We start from the raw sequence: 14,461 nt of genomic DNA on the forward strand, positions 1-14,461 counted from the left end.
GGCCGGCGGCGGCGGGCGGCGAGAGGCGAGCTGGAGGCGGGGCGCGCGGGCTGGAAGCCAGTCCCGGCCGGCCGCAAGTGGACCCCCTTTCCGCCCTGCTCCCGGCGGGGCCCCGCCGCCGCCCCCGGCCCGCGACCCCGCGGCGCAGCCCAGGCGGCGGAGACGCTGTCCTCGCTGAGGAGGGCCTGGGAGGGCGCGGGCGGCAGCGGGCGGCCTTACCGCCGGCCCCTTCGCCGCCGCCTTCTGCTCGCCTCTCGCCGCCGTGCATTTCTCTCATTTTCCTTTGTCTCTTCTGCCCTCGCGGGTGTGAGGATTGTTGGTGAACAGAAGTGCAGCCTCAAGATGGCTGATGGCAACGAGGATCTGCGGGCGGACGACTTGCCGGGGCCAGCCTACGAGAGCTATGAGTCCATGGAGCTCGCCTGCCCCGCCGAGCGCAGCGGCCACGTAGCCGTCGGCGACGGGCGCCACATGTTCGTCTGGGGCGGCTACAAGGTCAGTGGGCGGCCGGCCGCGGCGGGCGTCGCTCGGCTGCCCCCCGGCGCGCCTTTTCTGGCGGGCGGGAGTCTCCTCAGCAGCCCCCGGCCGGTCCCGACGCTCCGGGCTGCCCCCCCAACCCCGCGCGCCCGCCGCGAACCCGCCGCGAACCCGCCGCTGAGGGGAGCCGGAGCGTTACTGAGGGGAGGGCGCGCTGGGCGGCGTTCGACTCCGGGACGGGTTTTATTTTAAAAGGTTGCGGTGTGCGTGTGTGTCCGAGAGAGAGAGAGAGGTGATGTCGCGTGATGTCACTCGTAACCGTTTATCAGGCCCCTTGGGAGCCCTGGGCCCTCGGACGCCGTGGCCGGGTTATGGGGTGACCGACGTGCGCGGCCCCCGGGCGGCCCCGAGCGCCGCAGGAGCGCCTTCTGCAGCCTTCCCGCCTCATCAGGAGTCCTGGCTGCACCTGTGCGGAGGGCCGGCGCCCTGATCGGAGCACTTCACGGCTGGTTTCCTTTTGGTTTCAGCTGAGAAAGGGTTGACGTTTTGCAGAAAATTAACGGTAAAGCCTCCACCAGTAACCAAAAAATCAGCAGTATCAAGTGTAACTACCAAGTCAGCTCTTTGACCTCTAATCATAAGCCGTGTGATTAGTTCCCGTCCTCGAGCCAGCTGCCTTCCTAGCTACCCGGGCTGGGGAATCCTACCCAGGTGTCTATGTAAACCTTGTTTACTAGTTTTCCTGCCCTTTTGCTATTAGAGCGTCCCAGTAACGCTCCACATTCTAGAATTGGCTCCTTTCATTTGCTGAGGTGGCTCTGATCCATTCCTTCCAAAAATACTTTTTTTGTCCCTTTAGGTTTTAAATTTTATCTCCCCACCCCCAGGTGCTTGAAATTTGGTCCACTACATCTGTGCCTTTGAGGACTTACTTTGTGACTCTGGTCATAGATTTTGGCTTCTGGCGCAATTGACCTGATCATAGCTGATGACTGTCCAAAAAGGGCAGATGGAAGAAACCATTGTGGCTGTCCTGACGAGCTCATTTAGTTTAACCACAGAGCATGGGGTTTTTTGTTTGTTCGTTTTTGGCCAGTTCTAATTAATCTCTAATATTTTCCTCAGGCTCCAATGAACAGGTTTTTAGAGGAGGGTACTTACTTGGTAGGAAGAAGGGGCTGGCTGGTGTGTAGAAACACTTATTAAAATATAAATAATTCCATTGGAGACATTAACCTGTTAGTCAATCACATTTTGGTCTAAACTGCTTATTCATAATTCTGTTTGTAAAAATCAGCAGCATTGAGGGAATGGGACTTTATGTTGGGGAGGGGGAGAAGGAATGTGGTCAGGAATATTTTTGATGGTGATTTTTTGAGGGCCTGGATGTCTAGGACGTAGGGAGGTATGATCAGTGAAGTGAGTTAGTGGTTGCAAAACAGGCTGTTCTCAGTATTTTGGCTAGCACCCCGAGAAGCCCTTGCAGATTGTATTGAAGGCAATAAACCTGAGCTTCCTACACAGTCGTCCGTTTTCCCCTTCAGGTGAGGCTGGTCTGCTCTGGGTCAGCCTGCTGTCTTGCTTCCAGCTTTTATAAGTGGTGGACTAGAAAATGTTTACGTGGCCACCTCCCCTCTTCCTGTATAACACTTATTACACAGGCTTATTCCATTCTGACATCCATTCTCCATGAACTTCTGTTGTTGACATTGTTCAAAAAGTGACCAGCGAGGGTCAAAGGTTGGAGAGGTCGGGCTGTGACTGAAGTTGCAAATCAGGGAAAGGAGGGTAAAATCCTGGTGCCACTGTAACTTGCAAAGTAACCCTGGCCAAATTATTACCTCTCTAAAAAACCTATTCTCTTGTAATAGCAACTGCTTTTTAGGGTTGTTGAGAGGATTAAATAAAATAATCCACTGAAAGTGCTCAGCTAGTTCTGGCATATGGTAGGCTTGCTCTGTTAAGAACTATTACCTGAAAGGAAATAGAGCAGAACGAGGAACTTAGTTTTGCATATGGACTTAATTGCTCCTGCTGTTTCTTGGTAGAGGATGGATGGATGACTGGAGAAAATGGCTAGAAAATGAACGACATCGTGTTAGTGTGGGCCAGGCACTTACACAGTAGATGTGTCTTTAGTGTGCAAGTCATGACACAAGGAAGCGCTCCTGAAGTCATGCCACTGAAAGTTGGTGCATGGTCTGTTCAGGATCAAGTGGCCTTAGAGATTTTCTGGAAATCTCTGAACTTCCTGCATCATCACAACTGCTGTATCAAAAACTTGAGTTAAATGTCAGGTTGTCTAAGCATTACCTTGAGTATGGGACAGGGAAGATTGTCCATTTGATAGACCTGAATTGTAACACATACTTCTCATTAACTCTCATTAGTATCTCAAGATGGGAAAAAACACATAGTGCCTCTTTAGAATGCCAATTATTTTTATATTTGCTATTTTTTTTTTTTATTCTTAGAGTAATCAAGTCAGAGGATTATATGACTTTTATCTGCCTAGAGAAGAACTATGGATCTACAACATGGAGACTGGAAGATGGTAACTGTGGATATTATGAGGGATTCTAAAAAGTTCAAATAAGATTGCAAATAAACTCTGGGGGTACCTGGTGGGTGACTTGGTCAGTTAAGCATCTAACTCTTGGTTTCAGCTCAGCTCATGATCTCAGGGTTGTGAGATGGAGCCCCAAGTCGGGCTCCATGCTCCGGAGGGAGTCTGTTTTAAGATTCTCTCCTCCACCCATGCTCTCTCTAAAATAAATCTTAAAAAACTCTGTAAAGCCCTTTCTAATATAATAAAAATATCTTAACAGAAGATGCAAAGCTAAAAACAATGTTCTAGTTCAGTTTAGCTGCTAAGCTTAGATACATTAACAGGTCTGCAGTAGTTCCGTAATTACTCAGTACTTTCATGACCTTTGAAGAAACTTCTATTCAGGGCTCTGTAAAGTATCGCTGTAATATTAAAGAAGTAGAGGCTTCATCCTGAAATGGAAATACAGTAAAAGTTCTCTGTATAATTTTTTTTCAAGATGTTTATATTTTGTTATATAGTAAATGAGAAAAGAATTTCTAGATTTTATCTGCTAGAAATAAAGGTGGTATTCTAATGAGCTCTAACAAAAATTACAGTGCATATCTCTTTAAAATAGGGTTGTTTTTTTAAAAACAAATTAACCAAACTTTGCCTTCCATACACCTGGGGATGTTCTGAAAAGACCTTTTGCCAGTCTCCTAAACAGTGGAACTCAAAAGAGTATGTTATTGGCAGAATTAATGTGGTTTTCAAAATGCTGGGTTAGCATGCTTGGCGGTTTATAAAGTAGTCTCCATGGTTCACTTTGAAAAACTCTGCATTTTGCATATTTTACACATTCTAGATCACAGAACAAGGAGAGTAGTGGTCCCACCTGATTTAAGAGTTCAACTAAAGGACGCCTGGGTGGCTGAGTGGTTGAGCATCTGCCTTTGGCTCAGGGTGTGATCCCGAGGTCTGGGATCAAGAGTCCCACATCGAGCTCTGTGCGGGGAGCCTGCTTTTCCCTCTGCCTGTCTCTGCCTCTCTGTCTCTCTCATGAATAAATAAATAAAATCTTTAAAAAAAAGTTCAACTAAAAAGTCAAGATATTTCTGTACATAGCAAATCAGTGTTGATCTGAGCTGTTTGCTCTTTTTTTTTTTTTTAAAGAGAATTGGAAACTTATAGTATTCTTTAATAGGGGAATTCTAGATTTTTAGAACATTCAGTCCCAAGATTTGTAAAAATAAGCCTACTAAACTTAAAGTTTAGCATATATAAAGAGAATGTGGCCTACCGTTAAGTACCAGCTCCCTGTAGTTTTACCTAAGGTGTGAATCCAATTCATTTGAATGACTAAAAGGTGACTGAATAAAAACACCTACTGAATTAAGCTGTCAGTAGTGGGATGACTCCTTTCCTTTTGGGTTCCTGGCCCCATCAAAACCAAAAACAAAACAGCCACTGATTAGGTCAATAAAGAGCAGTTTCTTTTGAGAAACACAAAGTGGTATGCTCCTAGGATCACACAACACTGAGGCTTCAGAACTTCTTTCCTGCCTGTGTGCAGCACCAGCTGGCCCTGCCTGGGTAACCGGTGAAGAGGAAAAACCACATTCTGTGGATTAATTTTAGAGCTAGATGAGACCCCAGAGGTTATCTAGCTGGCCAGTATTTTATTTTTTATTTTTTCCCTTTATTGTGGGAATAGAAGAAAAATGAATAACCTTTACATTTCTTCCCTTTTGGGAAACATTTACATTCAGAGTTTTTTTTTGCCCCCAGGAAAAAAATTAACACAGAAGGAGATGTTCCTCCTTCCATGTCAGGAAGCTGTGCTGTGTGTGTAGACAGGGTGCTTTACTTGTTTGGAGGACACCATTCAAGAGGCAATACAAATAAGGTTAGTGTTTCTAAGGATCATGGCTTAAGGCAATTTTACTCTTTTTCAGACAACTTCAGATTCCTAAGGTTACCCCATACTCCTGTCCCAGTTAAAAAATATGTGTATGTGATAATGGTGTGAATGTGCATTTTAGTATTTGTCTACCAGTCTATATTTATGTAGGCCTTTGGTAAAATCAACTTTGGTTGATAACTTGTGTGCAGAAATTTTCTAAGTGGTTCAAGGCTTTGTGCTTTCTGCAACTGCTTGGTCTCTTAGAACCCAGGGGTGCTAGAGAAATATTAGTAAACCAAATGAAAACAAGATGTAATCACGAGGGACAGGGTAAAAATTAACAGACCACCACTCAACTATAAGGATGAATTAATACTGACATTTTATATACTGATATTCCTATAATATGGCACGTAAGATACTGTTGTTCAGACATTGTGTTTTTTTTCCAAATAGGAAAAAAAGATAAGTTGTTCTCTCAAGCCAGTAAGACACAAATGTCAGTCAGGAAGGTGCATATGATTTAGGGAGACTCTAAATTTATTTACCAACTTAACACCTTAAACGCTAAGCACTTGGTTAGACATTGGAGACAAAGAGATGAATGATACAGTCCCCGCCTCTGGGAACTTACATTCTAAAAGGGACACAACATAAGAAGTAGACAATTTCAGTAGCATATGATAACTAGATACATAGAGCTGGCTCATAGTATAATAGCTCAGTAAATATTTTTAAATCTGAAAAAGAATCCTTGACATTGTGTTTGGCAGGATGGAGGAACAGAATAAGGAAAAGTCTTCACCAAAGAGGGTGAATTGAATCATAATTGGAAGGGGTAAACAAGATACAAGTATCAAGAGGCAGAGGTATAAGCAAATATGTCTTATTCGTGGAAATGCCAAGTGGTTTGGTGTGGATGGAGCATATGGCTGACCTAATTTCAAACTGTACTTCTAGGAGCTCTAGGGATTTCTTTGGCATGTCTTGGGCCACCTATGAGAGGAGCATAATTGGGCAGGGTCCAGACCACTTGTCCTGCCTCCACTTTAACAAGTGTAGCTCCACTTTGGTTAAGCTTTTGCTTAAGATTTTGTTTGAAGGGTTCTGTGCCTAAAAGATTTTGAGGTCTTGCTGTAGTGGAGCCATGTGTTGTTTTTCAGAGCCAAGGAGGAGAAAGATACTTCGAAGCGACATGAAGCAGCTTGGGAAAGCAGCTGTGGCTTTAGGGCTGGACAGAAAAATGGGAGTAGTTGCTGTATCAAACAGCTAGCTTTGGTTATTTTAAGTTTGATCAAATGGAAGCCTAGGAGTCTTAAGAGAAGTAAAACAGTATATATAATGGTCAGATTTATTCAAGTACCTGAATGAGAACCCTTTGAAGATAGACCAGTACTTAACTGTAGCAGCTAAGGATAAATCTTAAAAAGATTAAGTAGGCACTTAAGATGTGTTTGTTAAATTTGAAGGTGAAATTGCGAAGTTCTTTTTTTCTTTTGGTAATGCCATACCCATAAATTAGATTAGTACAACTCCAAGTGCCCATGTAAGGTACAGAATGAAAATCCACATACTTCTATTCCTTCATCAAAAAAAATGTGGCTGTTGGAAAAAAATGAGCTGAACAGCGTGCCTAATGACTTAAGGAATTTATGCCAGAATGTAAATTACCTATGTAGACTCAGACCAGTTAAGTCTATAATTACACTTTTAGGAGAACTGAATTAAATGACATTCCTATTATCATTAAATCACAATAAAATTAAATGCCAAGGTTGAATTTCTTTCATATAACCAAATCTAACTGAAATCATTGCTTCTGACAGTTCTACATGCTGGATTCAAGGTCTACTGACAGAGTATTACAGTGGGAAAGGATTGACTGCCAAGGAATTCCTCCATCATCAAAGGACAAACTTGGTGTCTGGGTATATAAAAACAAGTAAGTTAGCAGCCCCGCACGTTTGGGTTTTTATGTACAAAGTGGTTTGCCATTCAAGTACCCTTAGATAATAACCATTGTAACCTTAGAACATACCTTCTAGGGTCCATATGAGGGTTAAGTGAATTAATACATCAAAGCACTTACCATTGCACCTAAGACATAATTAGCCACAGTAGCCATTACTATGTAAGTACTTTCATATATTCAGGTATGCCTTCTCGATTTGTAGCATAATAAAAGGAAAACTTGTATCTGCCTAACCTGTGGATGTTTGAATTTTTAGTGTCTTGTCCTTTTTTTTTTGTCAAACAGGTTAATATTTTTTGGAGGTTATGGTTATTTACCTGAAGATAAAGTATTGGGAACTTTTGAATTTGATGAAACATCTTTTTGGGTAAGTTGGGTTTTGTATTTGTATATGGCCTTCTTGGTATATTGAGAATAACGTATTTGCTAGTCTTGTTCATTTTGGCTTATTCATAAACCAGACAAAGCTATACAGACATTTGTAAAATAACCCAGATTCTTAATTTTCTGTAGAATTCCAGTCACCCAAGAGGATGGAATGATCATGTACATATTTTAGACACTGAAACATTTATCTGGAGTCAGCCTATCACTACTGTGAGTTACTGAAGAATACTGAATTATTAAAGCAAGGCTCCTTGGAGAAGGGTAGTTGGGAGGTGGTTAAAACTGATAGATCACTCATTTTTCTGGAGAGAGAAGATCCATTGCTGTCATTATTCTCTAAGGAGTCCATACCTCAGAAACACTTAATGTGTGGACTAACCCAGCATCTGTTATCTAATAGATGTTAAGTGTTACTGTTTGTAACTAAATAAATGACCTAGCACTGGATTATTCTTTGACACAGGTGTCACAAAATGCACTACCTTTTATTTTAAAAGATGAAAATAAAACAAGCATTGTATTAACTAGTACATTCAGTAATACACCTAAAAAATATAAAATTATAGTTCCCAGTTTTAGTATTGCTGTTGACTAGACATCTGCACACTTTAGCTTAAAAGCTCAGGTGTCTTGCATGTCCTCATCCCATAACCAGAGATGACTCTGGTATTTATTTTAAAAGATTGCTTTTATGACTTCTATAGGGTAAAGCACCTTCACCTCGTGCTGCCCATGCTTGTGCAACTGTTGGAAACAAAGGCTTTGTGTTTGGAGGCAGATACCGAGTAAGTGTATGAACAGTTTCAAGGACTTGCTTTTGAGTCATTCAAATGATAATTACTTAAAATTACCCTTTTTCAGGATGCCAGAATGAATGATCTTCACTATCTTAATCTGGATACATGGGAGTGGAATGAATTGTATGTATCACTTAGATAATTTTTGTTAGTTTTTTTTATTCTGTTATCAGTATACATTTGCTTAAATTTTCTATAACTGAGAATTTAAATTAAATGTGATGACTAGATCCCTAAAGGCTTTTTTTTTTTATTGCCTTTTCCCAGAACTGTATCTGGCACCCAGCTTGTGCTCAAGTGTTTGTTGAAAGGTCTTCTAAGAACATAGTTCTAAAGCTGTAGCTATTAATACCAAGAAGTTTTTTTAAATTTAAAGTCTTTTTCATAATTCTATATGAACTTTAAAACTTCTTCAGCATTTTTCTGTATTAAACAGTAGCTACTTTTAAACACAGATATTGGGGATCCCTGGGTGGCTCAGCAGTTTGGTGACTGCCTTTGGCCCGGGCGCAGTCCTGGGGTTCTGGGATTGGGTCCCGCGTCGGGCTCCTGGCATGGAGCCTGCTTCTCCCTCTGTCTCTCATGAATAAATAAATAAATAAATCTTTAAAAAAATAAAATAAACACAGATATTGTAACTTAGCTGTTTTTTTTTTTGTTGTTGTTTGTTTGTTTTTTTTTAGAATTCCACAAGGCATATGCCCAGTTGGCCGATCGTGGCACTCACTAACACCAGTTTCTTCAGATCATCTCTTTCTCTTTGGAGGATTTACCACTGATAAACAGCCACTAAGTAAGTTTTAAAAAAATGTAAGAAATCATTATATATCATTCATATGTGATATATAAATAGCTAGAAAAAAATCAGTCTCTTTTAGGTGTATCAGAGCACTGTAGGGTTGGTTGGAAGGTTTGCTATTAATTTTGATTCCATAACAAACCTCTAATTGTTTTTATACTAGGATATCCATTCTGTCCAGCATAACCCTTAAAAGCCCTACTGAAGGGCTGTAACAGGCAAAGGGCTTACTTGGTTAATTGCAGAGAAAAAAAAAAAAAAAAGGATATATACTTCCTGTTTGTACTCACAGTCTCATTACTTTTCTTGCTAAAGCTATGCCCTTTAAGTATCAGTGTCCTATCGACAAAATAACATACTTCATGGCTCTTCTTTCTTTGCTTCAATCAGGTGATGCCTGGACTTACTGCATCAGTAAAAATGAATGGATACAGTTTAATCATCCCTATACTGAAAAACCAAGGTATGAACTATTTAAAAAATAATTCCTGTACTGAATAATTGAGGGCCATAAAGATGTACAGTACTGGTAATGAGAGGAAATTGTGGCTGCATTAAATCTGTCATTCTTACAAAAATCCTAGCATTCACTAAGGTTTCACATCATACCTCTTGAAGGAAAAGAAAACCAATGTTATCCTAGTATTGAATGCTTTCTTTCCTGTCACTGTGCATAAAAAACAGAGCTGGACTTTGACTTTTGCTGCAGCTTTTATCGTAAAATTGATGTAGTTATTTATAATCAAGGTCTTTACTCAAGTGAATTGAACTGCTTCTAGGTTTGTCATTTAAAATAATTGGAGGGACACCTAGGTGGCTGTCTTAAGTGTCTACCTTCAGCTCAGGTCATGATGCCAGGGTTCATGGGATGGAGCCCCTCCTTGGGCTCCCTCTCAACGGGGAATCTGCCTCTCCCTCTTCATGTGCTCTTTCTCTCTCAAAAAAAAAAAAAAAAAAGTAACTGGAAAGGAGAGAATTCCAAAACCTTAAATCAAGAATTTTCTATTAGATTTGCAGTAGTGCTGTATAACAAATATTAAGTCAAATCACCACCACCACCACCCCAAAAAAGTTCTTTTTGTTAATCTCAGAAAGAATTGTTACAAAAATTGCTAAAAGATATGATATAGTCACAACTGGTATTCAGCACATTTAAGTAGGTCAGCCTGCATTTTTTCCCCCAAGCTTCTAATTTAAGTACACTTATGCACAAAGGCTTCATTTGGCACAAGTTTTTTCCATAGAATTACCAGGCCTGATACTTTGAGTATCTCAGGCAGATTCAGCATTTTTCAGATGTTTTATATAAGGTCAACTGGCCCTACTATGAAAAGAAGAAGATCGAGAGGGCATATACCACACATCTCCCATAAGATTTTTTTTTTATTGCTAACAAAGACCTAGAGAACAGATCCAGTTCAAACCCCTCATTGCATAAATTAGGACTGGACCAGAGAGAGAAAATGATAACATCCAGATAAAACAGACATTGATTTTTTTTTTTTTTTTTTTACTAGCTTTTGCTATTTAAGATAATTGCTTCTCAATATGTTTCTGGTCTGTACTAAAGATCTCTAGTCTTTATTTCATCATTCTGGTTCTTTAGTATAAATTATCAATTTGGTGTTTGGGTAACTTCAAACTCAAGCTTTCATTTTAAATATAGATTATGGCATACAGCTTGTGCCAGTGACGAAGGAGAAGTAATTGTTTTTGGTGGGTGCGCCAACAACCTTCTTGTCCATCACAGAGCTGTAAGTATACTACACCTTATGTTAAAGGACACTTTATAATATTTCTGAAACTTACTTGTGGAGTACTTACTTTTTAATGTGTTCTTCTCTATTTTTCAGGCACACAGTAATGAAATACTTATATTTTCAGTTCAACCAAAATCTCTTGTAAGGTAAGTAACTTTTTACTAGGTACTTCATTTTAAATTAATCCTTTTGAAAAACCAGGTTTATAGATAAAGGCAATTAACAAGCTTTCATTGATATAACTAACCAGTTCCTATTAAAACCTTTAAAGAAAGTGGGTTTGTTTTTTTTTGGGGGGGGGGGTTGTTTTTTATAATTCTTCAAGTTAATGTGCTTCTAAACAGTAAAACGAATTATTTTTCTCCTCCACTTTCAGGCTAAGCTTAGAAGCAGTCATTTGCTTTAAAGAAATGTTAGCCAACTCGTGGAACTGCCTTCCAAAACACTTACTTCACAGTGTTAATCAGAGGTTTGGTAGTAACAACACTTCTGGATCTTAAGGCTTCATAGATAATGCCTCTGATCACCTTGCATGGACAGCAATTCTGTAAACATCAGAGAGTGGCATTGTTTGTATAATCATATGCATTGTTGTAGTTTGCAGCTTTTTGGTTTTAATGTGCATGTGAATGGCCTAGAGAACCTATTTTTGTGTCTAAAGTTTACAATAAATGTATTTAACACCAGTAACTGTCTTCTGTTAAAGCAAAAGAAAACTAATATTTGGGCTTTTTACCCTAAAGAATGGTTATGATTATATTTCCTTTTTAGTAACTTCAGATATATAGCTGTAGAAACATTATACTACTTATTCCTACCACTATCAAAATGGTGATGTTATCTTTTTAAGTTAATAGTTTTTCAAGTGGCAAGAGTAATCTATTGTATTTACAACACTAGGCTGTATTACAAAGTTTTCTTTTTTTTTTTTTACATTTAAATGGAAAAATATTCTCAATAGGACTAAGTTTGGAAGGACCACCAGCTCTTCAGTACTCTGACCTTAATGCTTTGGTACAGGGGCAGGGCAAGTGGTCATATTGACTGTAGGTAGCTACCGTCTAATCATTTAAGAAGTAAAAATTTTAAAAGAATGGAATTTGATGTATGACTTAATTCTCCATTCTGTTAGGAGATAGAAGAGGAGGAGCTGGGTCAGGAGTCTTTAGTGATAAGCCTAAAAAAGTGCACTTATGATATCTTAGGTTAAGATACTCTGTAACATGCTGATAATTACTAGAGGTAGAAAATAAAATGATACAGAACTGAATGAGATTACACAGAAGAAATCAGGATGAAAGTGAAGTATAAATGCATGGAAATGATCAATACCAATTTTTTCTAGGTGTTCTTTCTTAGGCTGAATTATATGTATTTTAAATCTGGTCTAATATATTTTTGACAAGTGTAAGTAAAGGCAGAAGCTTTCCAAGACTTAATCCTAAATGTCTACCCCCCAACCCCACCACACTGGGGAAAAAAAAAACCTTGTGACTGGCCCATAAGAGATATATTAGACGTTATATACGGTAGACTACCAAGTCAACAGTCTAAGCAATTGAGCCACTTCACTGTTCAGTTTCTTTACAACATGAAATGAAAACTTAGTATTAACCTCCCAAAGTTCAAGAAAATGTAGGAGAATAACTACAGATGTATACAATTAGCATTTAACTGTCCACAAATATTTTAGGAAATCCTATCATAGTGTTTCCTCTCTAAAAAACCAGGGAGGGGGGGGGCGGGGAGAAGTCCTTTTGGCGAATATAGCAAGGCAATGTTTAGTTCATTTTTAAATGCGGAAGTCTTGTTACATGGTGTTTTCATCTCTGAACTTCCAAAGGGCTATAAAATTGGCTCTTCTCAAATATTTTAGGATTTCATTTCGGCTATTTCCTTTTTACATTCAGAAGATTGGGTGCAGACACTTTGACTTTGCCAGGAATGTTTCTTGATAAATCCGTGTCCTAAAAAAAGAGAATTGCTGAATATTTTCACATTCTATATAGTGGTCATGTATCTTTTATGACAGTTTGTGTCCTCTGTTGTCAAAAGAAAGGCATTTCCAAAATTTTCAACTGAAATGATTTTACTTGTTTTACACTTGCTTCTAGTAAGACATTTTCTACCAAAATAATAGCTGCAGCATGCATCTACTGAATAAAGAACTGAAAGTATAAAATTGCAACTGCTAACATTTTTAACTACACCACCGATCTACAGACTTCCAGAGAAATACTTTACCTTTACACTGCGAAATAAGTCTTTTTCTCTTGCTGTTGCTTCTTTGGAATGCATGAAACTATTCAAGGCTGTTTTTGCAGCTGTAAATAGAAAATAGAAGAATCTACTTCTGTCCAGTAAAAAAAAAATGTTCAAAATCATAATTTAAAAGAATTTTACATACCTTTTCCCTTTTTCTGAACTCCAGGAGTAAGTTTCACTTTGTATCTTTAAAGAGGAATTGCATGTGTTACTGAACAAAACCATTCATAAGTCAAATAGTGACTTATGAATGGTTTTGTAAACTATAGATGACTTACTTATAGTTTGTCATGGTGGTGTAAGGGGCACATATTGGAATGGCAAACAGTAATACATCTTCAGGATGTGGCTGCCCTGTCAAAGAGTCAAAGAGATTTTCCTAAAAAAGGGAAAACAAAAACAATTAGAAAATTCATACCAGTCCTAAAAAAGGAAAAATCTAATATCTCAACATATTTTTATCTTTTTCTGATAGACCTATAGTTTTCAGCTCTGCTTTATATTTATAGCTCTAAAGAGTTTAAGACTAATGGTGTTTATATTCCTTACTGCTATAATTTTGTACAGCATAATGAGAAATAAAAATGATTTTCAAAAATGATCTTTGTAAATACATTTAAGAAAAGGGAGAAAAAAAATTGGATATTTCTCATTGCAGAAAACTACTATGGATTAAAATGGTGTACAGTAATGACCACAAATACATTTCCATTGCCTGGAAATGGGACTGATACTTTGGCTAGACCAGTAGTTCTCAATGAGGGGGATTTTCTAGGCCTTTCCTCCCCTAGACATCTGCCTATTCTTAAGGAAGTATCTTCTTACAGTTGCCCTTCGGTGGGCTGCCTACAAGATTAGCTGTCTTAGCAACATGAATACAACTCAGACAAGATGCTTGGTGCTGAAGTAGTGTTTACTATGTGCCATGGACTTTTCTAAATGCTTTATGTACATTCTCAAAACAACACTCTCCTGGTAGGGACCAATCATCCCCACTCCTCAATGAGGAAACAGAAGCACAAAAAATAGTGCTTCAGGGTTGCAGTTAGATGTAGCAAAGTTGGGATTCAAACCCAGAATGTTGGACTCCAGAGCCTATAATCTTGTTTTAGAAGTCTTAAGTAGTTAGAAATTGTGTATCAAATACTCTGAGACCTAGACTGTAGTCAGTGTCATAGTAGGGAACCCCAGCACAAAATCATACCTCATTACCCTGTTGATCCAGATCTTGCTCTTCCTGCTCGAAACAAAATTTTAAAAGTCAGCTATATATAACAAATTGAAATTCCACATGATTAAAAACTATGAGGAGAAAAAAAATAAGACTATCACATCTAACTAACAGGTTATGGACCCCAAAACTGTGTTCTTCAGTGTCCCAAAACTCTGAATTAATTTGTGCATCTACTACTTTAGAGAATAATGCCATTCAAAGAGAAAAAGCACTTATTTGAAGTTTAAAAACTAAAGCTTTCATATGGTATACATGCTAAAATAGGGAAATTAAAATGGCGATTTTCAATGTAAAATGATAATTTAAAAATGACAGCTAAATTTGATGTTTGCCAAAG

The 14,461-nt window shown here is 39.0% G+C and overlaps 2 protein-coding genes across 2 annotated transcripts in view; one reads left to right on the forward strand and one right to left on the reverse strand.

Annotated features, from left to right (window-relative positions):
- Positions 1 to 11,311, forward strand: KLHDC2 (kelch domain containing 2). Its single transcript, XM_026000744.2, has 13 exons — positions 1 to 495; positions 2,952 to 3,031; positions 4,796 to 4,913; positions 6,737 to 6,852; positions 7,168 to 7,249; positions 7,396 to 7,479; positions 7,974 to 8,054; positions 8,131 to 8,189; positions 8,750 to 8,859; positions 9,256 to 9,328; positions 10,532 to 10,619; positions 10,719 to 10,771; positions 11,002 to 11,311. Exons 1-13 carry the CDS (start codon positions 343 to 345, stop codon positions 11,123 to 11,125), a joined length of 1,221 nt encoding a protein of 406 aa, XP_025856529.1. The 5' UTR covers positions 1 to 342; the 3' UTR covers positions 11,126 to 11,311.
- NEMF (nuclear export mediator factor) overlaps positions 10,231 to 14,461 on the reverse strand; it is a 48,551-nt gene continuing 44,320 nt past the window's right edge. The window contains exons 29-33 of the mRNA XM_026000743.2: positions 14,095 to 14,127; positions 13,169 to 13,269; positions 13,033 to 13,076; positions 12,870 to 12,949; positions 10,231 to 12,592 (exon numbers count right to left, since the gene is read on the reverse strand). Of these exons, the coding sequence (XP_025856528.1) occupies positions 12,515 to 12,592; positions 12,870 to 12,949; positions 13,033 to 13,076; positions 13,169 to 13,269; positions 14,095 to 14,127 (336 nt within the window). The 3' untranslated portion in view covers positions 10,231 to 12,514. The remainder of the gene's footprint in view (positions 12,593 to 12,869; positions 12,950 to 13,032; positions 13,077 to 13,168; positions 13,270 to 14,094; positions 14,128 to 14,461) is intronic.

This window comes from Vulpes vulpes, chromosome 6, assembly GCF_048418805.1.
Source record: "Vulpes vulpes isolate BD-2025 chromosome 6, VulVul3, whole genome shotgun sequence".
Classification (NCBI taxonomy): Eukaryota; Metazoa; Chordata; class Mammalia; order Carnivora; family Canidae; genus Vulpes; species Vulpes vulpes.

Bases quoted from the DNA above. Each gene is read 5' to 3' on its own strand.
- KLHDC2 (XM_026000744.2), top strand. From the start codon at position 343: ATGGCTGATGGCAACGAGGATCTGCGGGCGGACGACTTGCCGGGGCCA. The intron at 3,032-4,795 runs GTAACTGTGGAT...TTTTGCCCCCAG, and splicing joins AACATGGAGACTGGAAGATG to GAAAAAAATTAACACAGAAG. The intron at 8,860-9,255 runs GTAAGTTTTAAA...TGCTTCAATCAG, and splicing joins CACTGATAAACAGCCACTAA to GTGATGCCTGGACTTACTGC.